Source organism: Cynara cardunculus (genome assembly GCF_001531365.2).
Source record: "Cynara cardunculus var. scolymus isolate 2C chromosome LG 4, CcrdV1, whole genome shotgun sequence".
Lineage (NCBI taxonomy): Eukaryota > Viridiplantae > Streptophyta > Magnoliopsida > Asterales > Asteraceae > Cynara > Cynara cardunculus.
The window spans coordinates 17,833,754-17,851,950 of NC_037531.1; the positions used below are offsets into that span (position 1 = coordinate 17,833,754).

Consider the following 18,197-nt stretch of genomic DNA (forward strand, 5'->3'; position numbering starts at 1 on the left):
GATTGTGGGTAGGAATTAGGATCAAATTAACGTGTGTACAATGCGAGATCCTATTATGATTGTGGGTAGGAATTAGGATCAAATTAATGCGTGTCACTGTGAGATCTTATGGGTAGGAATTAGGATCAATTTAATGTGTGTACAATGCGAGATCCTACTAAGATTATGGGTGGGAATTAGGATCAAATTAATGTGGGATGATTGCTGGGATCATTACTTCAAACATGGTGTGAATCTTATTTTTTTTAATATGAAGTTCTTTTTTGATCCTCRTTGATATCAAGTTAGTTTTGAAAGGTGCTTATTGCTGCTTTATGCCACTCTATCGACTGGAAAAAGATTCAGGGGATGTTTGGTTATAGGTATTAAGCAGAAATTAATGTGATTCAAAATAAAAGAAAGTGTTTAGTTTTATAAAATATAATGGGCCTGTTCCCCTATAGGCCAAGTTTTCATTCCAGGTTAACTTGGTGGGAATTTTCATTCCCAGTCAATTTCAATTTTCATTTTCATTCCCATTTTTATTTCTTTGGCTGAAACAAACAGTCCCTAAGAAGATATATAGGCTTCTCTTGCTAAGGGCTGTTCGGTTCATTTTCCATTAGGTTTTGTATGGATATAGTTGTCTGTATAGCTGTCTGTGTTGCTAAAGTTGTCTGTATGTTATGATATAAATTGTTGTTCGGTTATTGTAYTGAATAAACTTTTTGAATGTCAGAAATGACCGTTTTACCCCTCAGTGTAGCTGAAGCGAATAAGCTATAACCCTTATACAGCCCATTAAGCTCCTTCGGAACAGCCCCTAAGTGTTGCTTTCACTTACTCCTATTCATGAATTTCTATCTTTTTCTTGAATTCAGTACYTTGGTCATCTAGTTTGATTTCCTTTTGTCAATACATCATCTTAATCTAACAAAGACACACTCAGGGGTTGCTTATTCCCTGCTTACAGCCTCTTACTGGGTCAGAGGTGCTTACTCGGTTAGATATGATGCTGTTCTACAAACCCCTGTTACCGGTCCATGATGCTGACCGAGATGCTAACCTGGTAAGCTATGGGAGGGACTCATAGGGCATGTTTGTTAGCAACTTAATGAGACTTGCAGCTTTTTCAGTCAGCTATATATGATTGTTTGGTAGTGGCTTCTAGGAGGGAGTTTTATGCAGAAAAGGTTTTTTTTCCAAACCTGCCCCTCCCAATTAAAAAACACCCTCCTTCTATCTATGAAAAAACTCTTCCAAACAAAAACTTTCCCAATCTATACGGACAGATTAATTCACACCTAAAACTTCATCCATAAAGGACCTAATGGAAAACCAACCAAACAGCCCCTTACTTTGGTATCAGTGTTGACCTGGACAGTACTCTTACCCAATTTGTGTTGGTAAACGATCCATCACTCAAGAAAGTTTCGTATGTTTTTTATTTAGTTATTTGGAACTTAAGTTCTTGATAGCATTCATTCCTGGCTCGTGGCTTGTGGTTCATGTCTATCTACTTCTTGTCACACTTCCACGAGATCAGAACTCATCGGTCGGGTTTATCTTATCGAGTTTCATATCGTGTAGTTTGATAGCTTTATCATGTATGTCCATATTCACTCATTGACTTTTGACAGTGTTTTTTTTCGGTTGAATTGTCTACATCTTATTAGCTATGGCAGCTTTTTGTTTGCAGGGATAGAACTTAATGATGATGAACTCGCTAGTTTTGTGGAGCGTGTCGACAAAGATAATAACGGTATTATAACTTTTGAAGAGTGGCGAGATTTTCTTCTTCTTTATCCTCATGAAGCAACTATTGAAAACATCTACCAGTATTGGGAGCGGGTATCTCTTGTAGATATCGGAGAACARGCCGTGATTCCGGCAGGCATCAGTAAGCATGTTCATGCTAGCAAATATTTGATAGCCGGTGGGGTCGCCGGAGCCGCTTCCCGAACTGCAACGGCTCCGCTTGATCGTCTTAAGGTGTTACTCCAAGTTCAGACCTCTAATGCTTCAATCGGGCCCGCAATTAAGAGCATATGGAAGGAAGGTGGGATTTTATCCTTTTTTAGAGGTAACGGGTTGAACGTTGTTAAGGTCGCCCCCGAGAGTGCMATCAAGTTTTACACTTATGAAATGTTCAAGGATTTCATTGGAGGAGGAGATAAGGATGATATAGGGACTTCCGGGCGGCTTCTTGCTGGGGGGATGGCAGGTGCCGTTGCACAAACTGCTATTTATCCGATGGATTTGGTGAAGACTCGTTTACAAACTCATGTTTGTGACGGTGGAAAGGTTCCGAGCTTGGGGAAACTTTCGAAGGATATATGGGTTCATGAGGGGCCTCGAGCTTTTTATAAGGGGATCATTCCTTCRCTTCTTGGAATTATTCCTTATGCCGGAATTGACTTGGCGGTCTACGAGACCTTGAAAGAGATGTCAAAAACATACATTTTTCTTGATAGTGGTATGAAACCCCGTTTTCGTTTTTCACTATGCTCTCATGATATTTTTGGATATTCGGTATTGCATTATGTAGCCGCTCTACTCTTTTGAGTAGAGGACATGTTTGCATACATCCTACCTCCCAGATCTGTGGAATTCTGTATGATCTCACCCCAGCCGCCCTATTCTTTGGGGTAGATGATATGTTTGYCTACATCCACCTCCTATACCCTACTTCCGATTGTGAGATTTTTGGATATTTGGACTTAAACTTTTTAAACAACCRCTCTACTCTTTGGAATAGAAGACATGTCTATGTACATCTCACCTCCTAGACTCTAYGTTCGGTTTAGCTATACCGGGTCATTTTGGTTTGGTCTTGCATTTTTTRACTCGATGTTCTTTTTTGTCTTGTAGAACCGGGCCCTCTAGCGCAATTGGGTTGTGGAACAGTTTCAGGGGCCCTTGGAGCCACATGCGTGTACCCATTGCAAGTTGTTCGGACAAGGTAATTACTCGTTTCCTCCGCTTGCATCCTCATTGTAGCTTTTTGCAAAATCGTGAACTTATGAATCGYGTCCTTCAAAAAAAGTTTTCTTGAAGCATATAACATTTATGTACAACAAACACTCGCACACACCACGTTTGGTAACGCCCTATAACCCAAAACAGGTTGACTCAATAACCTCCAAGTAAATTTCAAAACCATGGTAGAAGTTGCTGATAGCCCACAACTTTCAGCTTATAAAGCAGRAGCCCACTATGGTGCTGCCATTGCTTYGTTCCTCCGTCGTAGTGTAGAATTTTTTGGGGTCGTGAAAGGTGCCACCGTATTATTTGTTGGGTGCAACCATATATTCCTTAAAACAATGATAATAACATAAKTTTTTCTTGGTAGTTGTTGGTTTGCATGGTCTTTTCACCCCTCCAGGCGCGGGTTTGAATYGCATTTGTGTCATTTTCTTAATTTTTAGTTTTTAATTTCAGGTTTATTATGTTTATGATTTTTTTTTTGGGATAAAGACTCGAACACATGATGTCACATACAAAAAAGTAAGGAACTAACCAACAGACCAATGATTATTTTTGTAAAAGCATATCTATAGCTTCGTTTGTGTAGTCAAATGGTGCCACCATTTGAAAAAAAWTSTAGGTCCGCTTMTGTTATAAGGAACTCACAATTCTAATATCATCCATCCATGTGRGCAGCGTCCAAAAAGGCGTGCCATGGYGCGATATGGTGCAAGACGCGTCTCCGCCGTTACGAAATGGCCCATAGYRTTTCTGTAAGATGTGGCTCAGGCCATGGTGTCTTGAGGCGCGTGTTTCTTATWACACGTGATATTTTTYTMATTTTTAATTTTTTATCTTTTGTGTTCTTACACTTTTAAGTTTTTAGATTTTACATTTTTATTGATCTAATTAATCACATCACTCACAGTTTCACGGTTAAAATGAAGTTGTAAAATTACCTTTCGAAGTTMTATTTTAAACATTTAATCAAAAACATATTTTTATCATAATCTATATGATTTTTCTTCTTCTAATATGGATGCATATCTTTTTAATATCATTATYTGATTAGATAATATATAGAAAGCATATATCTATATACATAATTCTATATATGACATACAAATTTGCCGCCTTATGTCACGGCTTGAAAAACGCCCCCTCCTCGCCATGGCATGTAAGGCTTGAACTCGCCGTCACGCCACCTTGCATGTGGGTGCGGCTTGAACCCGTGATCTCCATGGAGGCTAGGCTCTACCCATGATCTGTTAGAAGGAACTCACAAATCTAATATCATCTGTTTTGTCCAGTTATGTTTTACCAAATGCTGAACAACTCTGTTCTGTTTGGATGCCATACGCACGCTTAAAACGTTGGCAAGATGATTRTGTTTTTGTTGTCGGTTTCAGGATGCAAGCGAATCGGCCAGGTAGAGCCGGTGCGTACAACGGAATGTCGGACGTGTTCATGAAAACATACAAGAACGAAGGGGCAAGAGGTTTCTATAAAGGGCTTTTCCCAAATCTTCTCAAGGTTGTACCTGCAGCCAGCATTACATATATGGTTTATGAAGCAATGAAAAAGACACTAGATCTTGAATGACTTAGAAATAAGAAACTAGTCCCAATGAACCCATTGTTCAAGTTACGTTTTATCGATCGATAGGTGGTGTTATAACAACTTCCCACTCGGAATTTTCTAACGAAGAAGTTGTTTTTTCGAGGGGTGTACCTAGAGTGTTGCAGCATTGTTGTTCGATGTATATGTTACAAATTTGTTGTACTAGGGTTATGCCAGACTCACTGATTCTTTGTTACATCAATACATGTYGAATTGTGATTATTATTCTTGTTTCGGGTAATCGTTTGATCTTTTTTGGAGGGGCGACGGTGGGTTTTCCGGGTAGCTTACGTGCACCGATGACTGTTAGATGTTTTTTTTGAAGTATATAATAYTTATATACGACAAACAGAACAGATAAACCTACACGCCATTCTCATCTTTGGTGAGGTCTGAACCCCAAACCTTCTAGGAGGTCAAAGACTCGCATACCGTTAGGCCAAAGACCCTTTGGTATAATTGTTAGATGTTGGTTTCATGGTTTCTAGTATTACGGTTTGCACTGGGAAGTATTTGGGATCAACTTATGTATACCTTGACTAATCTAATGGATTCCTGGGATAACATGAAAATTCTCAATAACTTTGAGGTTTGTATGATGTGTTTGAACATGCTTGATGATGTCAACAATTTCAAAGAYGATGAGGTGGGATTCAAATAGATTATGGACTCTCGACTAGGCATGGCAACGAGCGGGGATGGGGCGGGAATGCAATCCCCTGCCCCGACCTCAGTTCCACTATCTCATCCTCGGCCTCGGTCCCTGGTAGGTACAGGGAATCGAATCCCCTCCTTGTATTTTGTTGGGCCTATTCTCGGTTCAACAATAAATGGTTCAAAAAATGGTCAAAATTGATTGAAAAATATAATATATTATATAACACATGTTAAAAAATATATATAATTTCAATTAATATATATATATACACACACACACACATATGGGGATGGAGAGAGTTGGAGAATACATTACCCGGCCTCGGTTTTCAACATGTCGGAGATCTCCTGACCCGAACCAGATACTCGTTTTTACAGAATCCCTGGACCCGAATGGGACGGGACAAATTAAAAAAAAAACTAAAAATTTACCGATGTTATTTCGAATATTTGAACGGTAGACTCCTTTTTATATTTTAAAATTAAAAAAAAAAAACTTACTTGCTTGAGGATACGCAAGTAATATTCTAGTATGTGAGGAAATAGATAAGAAAGGTGGACGTGCCGGAGTGGTTATCGGGTATGACTAGAAATCATGTGGGCTTTGCCCGCGCAGGTTCGAATCCTGCCGTCCACGATTTTTTTTATATCTTCTCCTTCTTTATTTTATTATTTGGTATTTGGAGTAAATTGACGTTTACTAGTAAAATTCAACACTATCACTTATTTATCGGATTGGGTAAGTGTTTGGTAAAGGGCTCATATTTACGTTTTTTTATGTTCATTATTTAGGGTAATTGACTGAAACATTTTTTTAAAAATAGGCTTGCGGTGGTAGACATTTTCTGACCAAAATATAGAAAAAGAAGTGCAAGAGAACATGTGTCACCATCATAGTAAAACCGCAAGAGCACGTGTCATTATCTCGTAGATTGCAAGTATTGGGAAACCATACTCCACTTCTCTCTCTTTCACTTCTTGGTGGGTAATTAACACAAACTACAACTTGTTGTTTCTCTGCCACGTGTCGAAATCTTGTAGACCGTTCCCGTCCTTGTCCCCATCCCCATCCCCATCCCCATCCCCAGTTTAAGACAAACGGGGATCCCCGTCCACGTTCCCAATTTAGCAGGGAATCCCCGTCCCCGACTGGGGCGGGTGGACCGGTTTCCCTGACAAGTCGGTACCCATTCTCATGCTTAATAAATTGTAGTAGATTATGCACTATCAAAACACATATGYGCATATCCAAATTTAGATGTAGGACCGTCCTTGTGTGACGAGTCTAAATCCTGACTCTCAAATTTGATCAAAAGATGTAAATCAAACCTCAGTTTGTAATGTAKCCTCCGAATTGAATTCTAATACCAAAGAGTGATTGGTAGAACTACACATGGATTACAAGTAAWTCCTAGATCGAAAGTCAGGGTTCAATTCTTACTAAATATGAGTATACGTGACACGTAAATATTTACCATATAAGGGTTTGTTTGGATTGTAGAAATGAAATGGATTTGAAGGGATYTRAATTTCAAATCCATTCCAATCTCATGTTTAGTTTGCAGGATTATTCGRATTGAAATCCATCAAACATAAGATTTTGAAATCCYACGGGGTGRTTGGGATTTCACKGGATCTCGTAGGATTTCCATAGAATAATGTTTTCAAATATGTTTAATACACTTGTTTTCTAATAATTCRTTAATAAAAATGAATTTTAWTTTAWAATTTGTTTTTAGAAATTRTTTACAAAAAATGGAATTCCATTYCATTCCAAATCCATCAAACCAAACACACCAATTGTCCACCRACTACGCMTTTTGGCYTGATCTTAGGCCGTTTACCGGGGCTTCGGTCGTCGGCTCCCCCGTCAATAAAAAAGTCGTCTTATTCAAAACCCCAAGTATGATCCTACTTTTTCAGGGTAAGAAGGGGTAGAGAAAATGCCTCGAGCCAATGCCCGAAAATCTAAGGGTTCCTTTGCAAGGTTCGTCCACGAAGAGTGAGTCAGGGCCTAAGATCAGGCCGCRTAACTTTCATACCAAGGTTAGMACCGTTAATGATATCAACCCATGTATTAAYTAATGAGGAAATTCAAATAAAATATGATCTTGAATTTTTATTTATACACACTTCTTTCTTTTCGGAATCCCTCCAATTCTAAATCCTTCCACGAAATATAAATCCTTCAAAACCATTCCATCAAAACTAAACTCTCCCTAAAAAAAACAGCGAAAGCTTTTTCAGGGGATCAAGCCCAACCGAGCTTTTTTGCTCTGGGCTTTAGCCAAACCTTGAAAAATAGTTGGCCTAATTGGGCCTCAAGGTCCGCTCAGTTTACTAGGCCCGCGATTTCTTGGGTTCGGTTTTGGGCTTAGGTTTTTTTTTCCGCATCTCAAATTTATCGTATATAAATATTATATACTCCAAAGTCCAAACTTAGCTTGTGTAACATTGTGATTTACCTTTCCATGATGACCGGACCGCCCGGGTTTTGCTATTTTCCAAACCAGACCAAACCGYTTAAAACGATCCGGTTTGACTTGGTTYAACCGGTTTAAGCGGTCCAACGRTTTTTTTGAACACCCCTAGTTGAAGGTTGTGCAAGGTAACACAAACCCTTTTCCACAACTAATTGTCACAGGTCTCAAATTCAAAAACCATTAATTATTTAATAAATATAATAAAAATAAATATGACAAATGGTATTTGTTTCATGAATTCAATCAACCATTCATTGAACAATACAACTACATTTGCAATAAATAATCATATGGGATCAAATTTTATACTCTGCATTTGCATCATCCCATATTTCTCTACACATCAATTTCCTATTCAAATTGGAAATTTAAGAAAAATCCCTAAATATAAGATTAAATATGTCTCTTAGTGTAATTAAACCTAATACATATCGGGTACCCGCTTCGACAACCAAGACCCGCCGTAGCCCTATCACAAGAACACAAAAGTTTCAATGTACGAGTTTTAAACGTCACCAAACCAAACGATCCCAATATATCMTGCTTTAGAGCGGGGGTCTAAAGGGTGAGATGTACACAGCCGTGACCTCTCAGAGTAGTATCTCCGGGAAGACTCCCAGATTGTGGAAAAGCGGGAGCAGAAGTTTTAAACGTTTTAAGTTTTAACACAAAATTACAAAACGTACCTTGATCTGAAAAAAGACTGATGACTCGAAATAAAGAATCCGAGCGTGTGCATATGCCGTACCGACCATTAGCGTCTGTATCTACAAGCTGCAGTGCCTAAATCACATAATAAATGGAAAAACGTATTTAAACTCTCTCGTGTGATGGCTGTTTGTCTGTAGATGTACATTCTAATCAAACGAACCCCATCCCATGACTCGAACTCGTGACGTTCAATATTCCAAACATATATGGAAATAGGTATAAACCAAACCAGCCCGATATGTCTCACATTACCCAACCACTAAAAATGGTGGGTCCCTTGAACGCTAAAAAAGAACCCAACTCCAACTTCACACTAAAAACATTTTTAATGATAAAATAATAAATGTATTTATTATTATACTATTTTATTAGCGTATTAAAMTATTAATCTATATATATAATTAGAAAAGTTGAATAAAATATTAATATATATTTTTAGAGCCCTACTTTATTGACCTCAGGCCAACATTTTGGACCTCCATATTTTTAGTGTTGGGATGGAGATGAAAACACTTCCATTTTTGTGTTTTTATTGTTGGGTTGGAGATAATTTAGGTCCCTAACAGAAAAAGCTGTATGTRTGGATTAATCTGTTTGTATAGATTGGGAAGGTTTTTGTTTGGAAGAGTTTTTCATAAATGGAATGAGCATGTTCTTTWATTAGGAAGRGCATGTTCCAAAAACTTGGCTTTCTGCATAAAGCTTCCCCCTAGAAGCTTACGGAATAAGCAACTTTCTATATCATTAAGCCACTAACAAACAGTCATGTATAGCTGACCGAATAAGCTCTGAATCCCATTAAGCTGTTAACAAACAGGCCCTTCCTACTCCGAAAAGCAGAAAAGAAGTCTTCTTTTAGAAGAAGATATAAAACGATGGTGATAACTTGTTATCAAACCACCATTAATCCGTTAAAGAAGCATGCAAGTTTTGGAATATGTTAACAAAGGAGAAGAAAAAAAAACATAAAGGCAAATGTAGAATAGAGGTCCGGGCTTACTTGAGATATTGTTGTCTGATCAAGTTGAACACRAACATATGCATTACCCTTTGCTAACGATATGACATCACTGATGAAACGAAAAAATTTAAAWCAATATCAATGTTTTTTTGGACTAATAAAGGTAAACAAAACGAACCCAGTAAAKCCCATGCATAGATATGGTCAGGGTAGGATGTACCCCAAGGCCCAAGACTAGAGATGCACAAAGAGCCCTAACCTGGGCTCGGCACAAAATAGCCCAGTCCTAGCAAGCGCAAATCCCAGACCCAAGCCAGACCTAAAAGCCTAATAACTCGAATTTTTTCAAAAGCCCAAAACATCCTGTCCTAAAAAGCCCGATTGGGCCTATTTTCACACCCAAAGCCCGGGCCTGAAAAACCCGGATTTTTTTTACTGACATGGGCTTCCAGGCTGTTTGGTTGGTTTTCCATCAAATCCTGTATGGATAAAGCTGTCTATGTGAATTAATCTATTTGTATAGATCGATAAGGTTTTTGTTTGGCATAGTTTTTTCATWGATGGAAGGACCGTGTTTTTTAWWTTGGAGGGGCAGGTATAGGAAAAATTGGCTTTCTGCATAAAGCAGTCCCCTAGAAGCTTACTGAATAAGCAACTATTGTATCAATAAGCCACTACCAAGCAATCATGTATAGTTGATCGAATAAACTGTGAATCCCATTAAGCTCATTAAGCTGCTAACAAACAGGCTCTTAGAAGGCCCGAGCCTAGTGCATCTCTAACCAAGAAGCAGAAAGGTTGGACTAAGAACGGTGAATGTGTAAAAGTTATAAGAAACTACCTTCGGGAGAAAAGATTAAGAAGGGTCCCCTTATCATCCACGATKGGCACCGAGCTTATATGTTCTGAAGAGGATCATGAGGGAGACAATGAGTTATATTTGATACAGAAACACGAAAAAGGCATAGTTTTAGAGATGATATATTCCCTCGGTCCCAAAATAAATGTCCCTAACATAAAAGGCACAGTTTTAAAAATGTGTAATTATTACACTTCCTAATGAACCAAATCACCAATTTACCCGTAATAATAGAGGGAGTGGTGAATTTCTTCATCTGATGATTAAGGGTAGAATTGGAAAAGTAGACACTTACTTTTGAAAGTGTAGAGTTATTTCGGGACAAACTAAAATAAAGATGTGGACATTTATTTTTTAATTAACTAAATCATAATTTTTACCATTAATGATACAAAAAGTAGTCAATTTCTCCATCTCATAATCAAGGGTAGACACTTATTTTTGAAAGTGGACAGTTATTATGGGACAAACTAAAATAAAAATATGGWCATTTACTTTTTAATAATTAAATCACAATTTACCCTTAATAGTAGAAGAGTAGTGAATTTCTCCATCTCATAATTAAGGGCAGAATTGAAAAGCAGACACTTGCTTTTGAAAGTCGACCGTTAGTTTGAGACAAACTAAAATAAAAAGTGGACATTCATTTTCTTAATTAACTAAATCACATTTTTTCCCTTRTTAATAGAAAGAGTTGTGAATTTCTCCATCTCATAACCTGGGGTAGAATTGGAAAGATGACACTTACTTTCGAAAGTGCACCATTATTTTGGGACRAACTAAAATAAAGATATGSACAATTACTTTTTAATCAACTAAATCACAATTTTACCCTTAATAATAGAAAGAGTAGTCAACTTCTCTATCTCATAACTAAGGGTAAATTGGAAAGTAGGCACTTAYTTTCAAAAGTGGAAGTTATTTGGGACAGAGTAAAATAAAAAAATATGGACATTTATTTTTTAGTTAACTAAATCACAATTTTACCCTTAATGATAGAAAGAACAGTGARTTTCTCCATCTGGTAATCAAGGGTAGAATTGGAAAGTAGACACTTACTTTTGAAAGTGGACAGTTAGTTTGGGACAAACWAAACTAGAAACGTTAACGTTTATTTTGAGACAGAGGCATTAGTATTGGTACGTACCATCTAGTAACAATCTATAAGCATCGCTAAGAAGATAATTCGGGGGACATGTTTTTAACTCTCGTGCACCCCCAATYTCTCTAATCCAAGTACCAAGGGGAAGACCACCAATTGATTGTTGTAGAAGAGGCAGATATGCGGTTCGGTGTTCAAAATGTTTGCGTATATCTATAATTTCAAAACGGATATAGATTTAGAACATATGATCAACGAAACTTGCAGTTRTTATTAAAAAGAAAGATAGATACTTGAAGAAATGTACGTTGTAAGAGTCCGCCAAGGCATGCAACGTGAAGCAATTGTGGGCAAGTCGAACCTTGAGCMACATACAGGACGGGAATCGCGGATATGTGATTTTGCAAGATCCTAACCACGACGTTATTGAGGGACTCATCGGGATCAACCTATGTCCACAATGAAAAAAATATATAGTTCTAGATATATGTAACTATTACAATTTTTTAAGTACAGTAATGGTCACTTTGATAAAAGGATGAAAATGCCCTTTGTGTAAATAACATTCTTTTAACAGAGTTAACTAGAGGGACCAATTTCATAGCAAAATGCAAACTTCAGTGGCCATAACTGTAYTTATTGAAGTTTAGGGACTTTGTTCGTAGTTGGGTGTAAACCAYGGGGACGAAAATTGTAGTTTACTCTTCCCTAAATGACATTTTACCCTTAATAATACACTTAGGGACTGTTAGCAGCTTAATGAGCTTAATGGGAATCTACTTCTTTGGTCAGCRATACATGATTGTTTGGTAGTGACTTAATGATATAGAAAGTGGCTTATTCAATAAGCTTCTGGGAGCTTGATGTAGAAAGCCAAGTTTTTTCCAAACCTACCCCTCAATTAAAAAAACACGCTCTTCCCATCTATGAAAAACTCWCGCAAACAAAAACCTTCCCYGTCCATACAGACAGATTAATCTATAAAGACAGCTTTATCCATACAACCACTTGATAACCAACCAAACAGCCTCTTAGAGTAATGAATTTCTCCATAAGGATAGAACTGGAAAGTATGCAGTTTCATGTGCTTACTTGGATTAAAGGTCTTCTTTGGAGTTGAAGCTTTCCTTCTTTCCATGCCGATATTGTAGACAATTGGTGTATGTTGTTAGTGGCCATTGTGCGATTCCTCTGGAGCTGAAATATTAATAATTCGAAAATAAGTGTTCATTTTGATTTGCTATACCCTAAAACCTATTCTCAAGACTTTTTGCAAGTTGGGGGTCTTTATAGAAACAGTCTCTCTACTCCTTGGCGGTAGAGGTAAGTTCTACATACATCCTATCTTCCCAGGACTTTGTGTTTTTTTACCTTTTATTTATGATTACAATTTACATCAGATGGATCATAAGTATATATATATATATATATATATATATTTAGGGTTAGGTTGAGGGGAAAACCACAAAAAAATGAAAAACTGAGTAACACCCTACTAATCGTTCATCTGTAAGTAACTTTTCCAGTATGCACATGTGCATAACATACACGMGTGCATATAAACCAAGAAACATCTTCAATTACTTATATGCACATGTGCATACCGTGTATGAACAGTTACTAGGGTGTTCCTCTGTTTTTCATTTTTTTGGGAGTTTTCCCCTKAACCTYGCTATATATACATATATTCTTTTTCACTATTACAAAGCCATGATAGTAGTAAAAAGTTTACATGCAAATCACCCATGCAATTTACCAAACCAAACGAGCACGATATGTCCCACCCGTGCGGCCCGGGGGGGGGGGTGTACACAGATCTGACCTCTACCCTAAAAATACCCATGCAATTTCTCAAGTGAAAATAATCATATGCCTATCACAAAACCTCTTATTTCAAAATCAGAGACTGTGTTGAGTGTTTTCTTTAATGCCTAGATGTGTTTTCTTCTACYTAAGGTGAAGTAAAATAATTTGTGTTATACCTCCATTAGGATCATGATGAAATCGGATGCCGTTAACATCCCCGAAATCTGTAGATTGGCTGCATCCCAAAGGGGGGCAACAGCAAGTCCCTGAAATAAGAAGACAATTAGAGTTATAGATCGAAATCCAAGAAAGTAGGATCACATAAATCAAGAAAATAAGCAATTTGCTGCCAAAATTGGCTAGCCCGCGATAAATACTGTAACATTTGTCCCACATCAACTTTAAAAATCAAACTAACACAATATATCTCACCGAAAGTAGGGTTTGGGGGGGTGAGAAGTACTCAGACCTAAAGCGGGGGCGAGAAGTACTCAGACCTAAAGCGGGGGCGGACCCACATGGAATGATACGGTGGCACGGGCCACCGCTTCATGGTTCCGTCGTAAGGGGAAAAATTACGTTTTTGAAGGGTGCCACCGTATTGTTTTGTTGGGTGCCACCATATAGTTTTTGAAACTGAAATGTAAAACACAACACTTTAATGGCTAAGATGGTAAATCTCTTGCCTATGTACAAAAGGCCCAGGTTCAAATCCCAWAGTTGTCAAACTTGTTGTTTATTAGCTTAAAATTTTGGTGTTTTTTATACACCTCTTGTATTTTTAAAACATATGTAGACCGGACCCAAACATGGATCTCTTCTATGCAAGRACAAGAAACCAACCAGCAAATMCATCCTAATATYATGAAAGAAAAATTAGATGTTTTTTATAGTCAAATTGTGCCACTACTTGAAAAAATTTATGGGTCCGCCTCTGCCTCAAAGAGTAGAGCAATTGTTTCCATGAAGATCCCTGCCTTGTGCAGTGAACGTGAATTATGGGCTTTTTATAAGCCTTGGGTAGTGGGCTACAGATGACTGCCACTGTGGTTTTAAGCTGACAGTTATTGGGCCAACTTGTTGCGTTCAGTATTACAAATTGTAATGATATAGTGGCAAGTTGTACCTCTTCATGCATAACAAGAAAAGCCTCTTCTACAGTCATATTAGCATCCAATGCGAAGACCTAATGTCAAAGAAGCATTAGAATGATAAAAACTAAAAAGTTAGCTATTACCCTCTTCGTCCCAAAATAWGTATCCATTYTCAAAAGTAAGTGCCTACTTTCCGATTACACCCYTAATTATGAGATGKAGAAATTCATTACTCCGTCTGTTATTATGGGTAAAATTGTCATTTTTAGTTGAAAGTACTRTAATTACACATTTCTAAAATCGTGTGCCTTTTTTATGGTGGACATTTCTTTTGGGACGGAGGGAGTATTATAAATGATTTTATCATGCAAAGATGTAATGGAGGGAGGGCATTCAAACCTTTCCTGAATCGGGAATCAACTCAAATGCTTTGTAAGAAGATAGATGCTTAAACAAGCGACGATGGGTAGTCCCTATGTCATCATCGGTTAACACCAGTTGTGGTTCATTAGGAACACTACCTGATGTTGAAGCCTAACAGGTACGATGAGAAAAACGACAATGTCACTGGAACGAATAGCAAAAACTACAAGAAAGTGTTMTGYGAAAAGGGTATGACRCCACCCTCTGAAGTGCCCCCATCGTACCATCCCACAACTATCACTACAACAAAATCGGGTTTATAGGACGCCAAAAATGTCTTAATAGATTGTTATATAGGACTAAGGGGCTGTTTGGTTGGTTTTCCATTAAGTCTTATATGGATAAAGATGTCTGTGTGCATTAATCTATCCGTATAATCAAAAGGTTTTTGTTTGGGAGGGTTTTTTCATAGATGGAATAAACATGTTTTTAATTGGAGGGGCAGGTTTGGAAAAAACTTGACTTTCTGCATAAAGCTCCCCCTAAAAGCTTATTGAATAAGCCACTTTCTATATCTTGAAGCCACTACCAAACAGTCACTTATAGCTGATTGAATAAGCTGTGAGTCTCATTAAGCTCAGTAAGCTGCTAACAAACAAACTCTAAAAAGTTTATAGCACCAAATAAATGCGTGTTGTATGTAAAAGTGTTACAATAGAATGTTAGGACGTATTTGGGATCCTAACAAGTTTTTAAGGACACTTTTGAAAGAAAAATGTCATTAATTTTTTACATGGTACTTTTGAGAAATGTCTTATGAACACGTCTTCTTATARGACACTTGTTTTTATAAGACACTTTTTCAAATATTATCATGTAAAAAGACTAATAGAACATTTTATTCCAAAAAAAGTGTCCTAAAAAACTTGTTGGGACGCCCAAAAACTATCTATTAACTTATTATAACACATTCACATAGGAGGCACAATTGTTTGATCCTATGAACTTAAGGGGCTGTTTGGTTGTTTTCCATTAAGTCATGTACGGATAAAGTTGTCTGTGTGATGATTAACATGTCTGTACAGATTAGCAAGGTTTTTTCGTAGAAGGAAGGAAAGCGTTTGTTAATTGGGAGGGGAATGTCCCAAAAAAAACTTGGCTTTCTGCATAAAGCCACCTAGAAGCTTACTGAATAAGCCACTTTCTRTATCATTAAACCACTATCAAATAGTCATCTATTGCTGACTRAATAAGCTATGAGTCCTATTAAGCTCATTAAGCTGCTAACAAACAGACCCTAAGTCTCGTAGGGCAGTTTATTAGAACATTTAGMCATTTTTGGCATCCTATAAAACCGATTTTACCGTAATGCATCATGGGGGATGTAAATCACATGCCCCTGGTGCACGTGGGTGGTGGTCTAGAGTCAAACCCCAGATCTCAGCTCGTTCTGCAAGGATGTCAACTTCCTTACCCACTAGGCTAAAGCCACAAAGACTACAAAGAAGTGTTTAATTAGATGCTTACACCATCAGCATGATTTCTATCATCATAACCATCAATCTCCATAACCGGCAAACCATCTTCAACGAGCAATGTTTGAGGCATAATAACCGGTTGTTCCACAAGAATAACATTACTAACACCGTACTCATCTTCAGCAATCGGCTGTCGATCATTGACCCTCCACACACCATCAACCAAGAATTTGAACTTCATCCAACAATTGACACCAAAAACAACATCAAAAAGTTAAAACATCTTCAGCCAAATTAAGTTCTTCCAACATCATTAATAATCTAATTATCATTCACAAACAATTGACATTAAACATCAAACATCAAAAACTTAATTTGATTAGCAGAAACCATGAATGGATTAACATTTTTCAACCAATTTTGACATAATTTTAACTCCATAATACCTTGTGTARACCTGGAGCTAGATCGCAAATCGTCATAAAAGTCGTAGACGAACCTTCAACAGTAACCATCTGCTGATACTTGATCCACCTTCAAGTATAACACACCAATTTGCATTATAAGTTTAGTGTGTGTACTGTGTGTTCCATAAAATCAAAGTCAAAATCAAAATSGAACCCAAATTCAATCAATCGAGCAAAAAAAACAACTTCAATTAGTAAAATTAACAACATACCCAGTGAAATCACCACATAAGAACACTTGATTGCCTCCCTGAGACCAAACGAAGTGAGTATGAACCATCGTTGTGCAAAATCAGCTCGCCCTAAAACCGTAAAGTGTGTGTTTTGTGTGTGAAAAAATAGGGAATCAAAAAAGGATCGAAAAATTAGGGAAAAAGGGTAGGGATTGAAACAAAAATCAAATCTTTATGTGGATCCTGCCGGCGAAACTTATGCATATACATATACGAAATCTGTGCATAATTAGGAAACAGAATTTTGGGGAGCTTAGCCCAATTAGGAAACAGAATCTCCTCGATTTCTCAGAGCTGTAAAACAGCGGAGAAACAATATATATATATATATAAATTTTATATGTCATGTTCTTTCACCATTTTTTCCCCATCCAACCCAATTTTCATTTCAATCTTGTTTTATTTTCAAAACATGAATCCTTTTGAGTTTTTTCTATTAAGTGAGTAAGWGATTGYYTATAAAAATAACTTATTGATTTATTTTGGTGTCATCGGTAATGAACATTTTTTAGTGTTTAGATAAACAGCTTATCTCGATGTCAAACCGGTAATAAAATTTTTTAAAAAAAGTTAAATCACTCTAACTTATAATAAGTTGATAAAGACTTTYGTAGAAAAGAATAAGTTGTTTCAAATAAGCAATTCCATACACCCCCTAAACAGGTGACCGTGTGATGATGGGGTTTCCATTTTRATCTAAAGTCAAGAATGTAAAAATGTCAACCATGTTTTATTTTTATCCATCCTGATGCTAGTTGTATATCAATACAATGTAGCTGAACGTAAATTTTCTGAATAGAGACCTAGTACAAATAGGTTTTTACCAATATATATATATATATATATATATATATATTGATCCATTTTACATTTTTATGTATAATGTGAGATAGAATAAAAAAATAAAATTAATGTTAAGGTTGTGAAAAACATGTTTTTTTTGTGTGAAAATGATTAGCAGATGATGTCTTTACGTAGATCTTACTCATAGTCATCAATTCTAATCTTTCCAAGATTCTTGAAGCTAATCGATGTACAAGCAAGGTGGCCTAGACACCATGGTTAAAATGACAGTGGCCAATTTTATTGTTTTTTAATTGACGAATATAATACAAGTTGGAAATTTTATTCTTGGTTGTTATTATGATTTTGAAGTTGAAGTTTGTGGTTCATCAATAGAGGAATTATTTTCAATGGTTTTCTTAGATGCTAACATTGCACCAGAGGATGAAAATATGCAAAAAAGTGTTTCTCAATAAAGCATAATGATATTTACGGTAAATACTTAAATGTGTGCTTTTGATTTTTAAACATGCCAATACTTTTTCTTATAAAATGGGAACCAAGTCAAAAAAAAAAATAATAATAATAATAATAAATATATATATATATATATATATATATATATATATATATA

The 18,197-nt window shown here is 36.8% G+C and overlaps 2 protein-coding genes and 1 non-coding gene across 4 annotated transcripts in view; 2 read left to right on the forward strand and 1 right to left on the reverse strand.

The window, feature by feature from the left end:
* Positions 1–4,800, forward strand: part of LOC112511805 (calcium-binding mitochondrial carrier protein SCaMC-1-like) — a 6,701-nt gene extending 1,901 nt beyond the window's left edge. The window contains exons 2-4 of the mRNA XM_025117578.1: positions 1,679–2,455; positions 2,851–2,941; positions 4,356–4,800. Of these exons, the coding sequence (XP_024973346.1) occupies positions 1,679–2,455; positions 2,851–2,941; positions 4,356–4,548 (1,061 nt within the window). The 3' untranslated portion in view covers positions 4,549–4,800. The remainder of the gene's footprint in view (positions 1–1,678; positions 2,456–2,850; positions 2,942–4,355) is intronic.
* Positions 4,801–5,778: 978 nt separating this feature from the next.
* TRNAS-AGA lies at positions 5,779–5,860 on the forward strand. Its single transcript has one exon. It is a non-coding gene; the product is annotated as a tRNA-Ser (tRNA).
* Positions 5,861–7,931: 2,071 nt separating this feature from the next.
* Positions 7,932–17,054, reverse strand: LOC112511659 (sucrose nonfermenting 4-like protein). Of its 2 annotated transcripts, none has more exons than XM_025117365.1 (13): positions 16,760–17,054; positions 16,527–16,614; positions 16,130–16,315; positions 14,639–14,773; positions 14,272–14,331; positions 13,322–13,411; positions 12,432–12,536; positions 11,647–11,788; positions 11,385–11,552; positions 10,220–10,283; positions 9,418–9,487; positions 8,393–8,489; positions 7,932–8,175 (listed from the first exon to the last, which is right to left on the reverse strand). In XM_025117365.1, the coding sequence occupies exons 1-13, from the start codon at positions 16,825–16,827 to the stop codon at positions 8,075–8,077; spliced, it is 1,374 nt and encodes a 457-aa protein (XP_024973133.1). In that variant the 5' UTR covers positions 16,828–17,054; the 3' UTR covers positions 7,932–8,074. The 2 variants fall into 2 exon arrangements, with proteins under 2 accessions (XP_024973133.1, XP_024973134.1); XM_025117366.1 differs by having other exon boundaries at positions 16,527–16,660; positions 16,760–16,811.
* Positions 17,055–18,197: the final 1,143 nt, after the last annotated feature.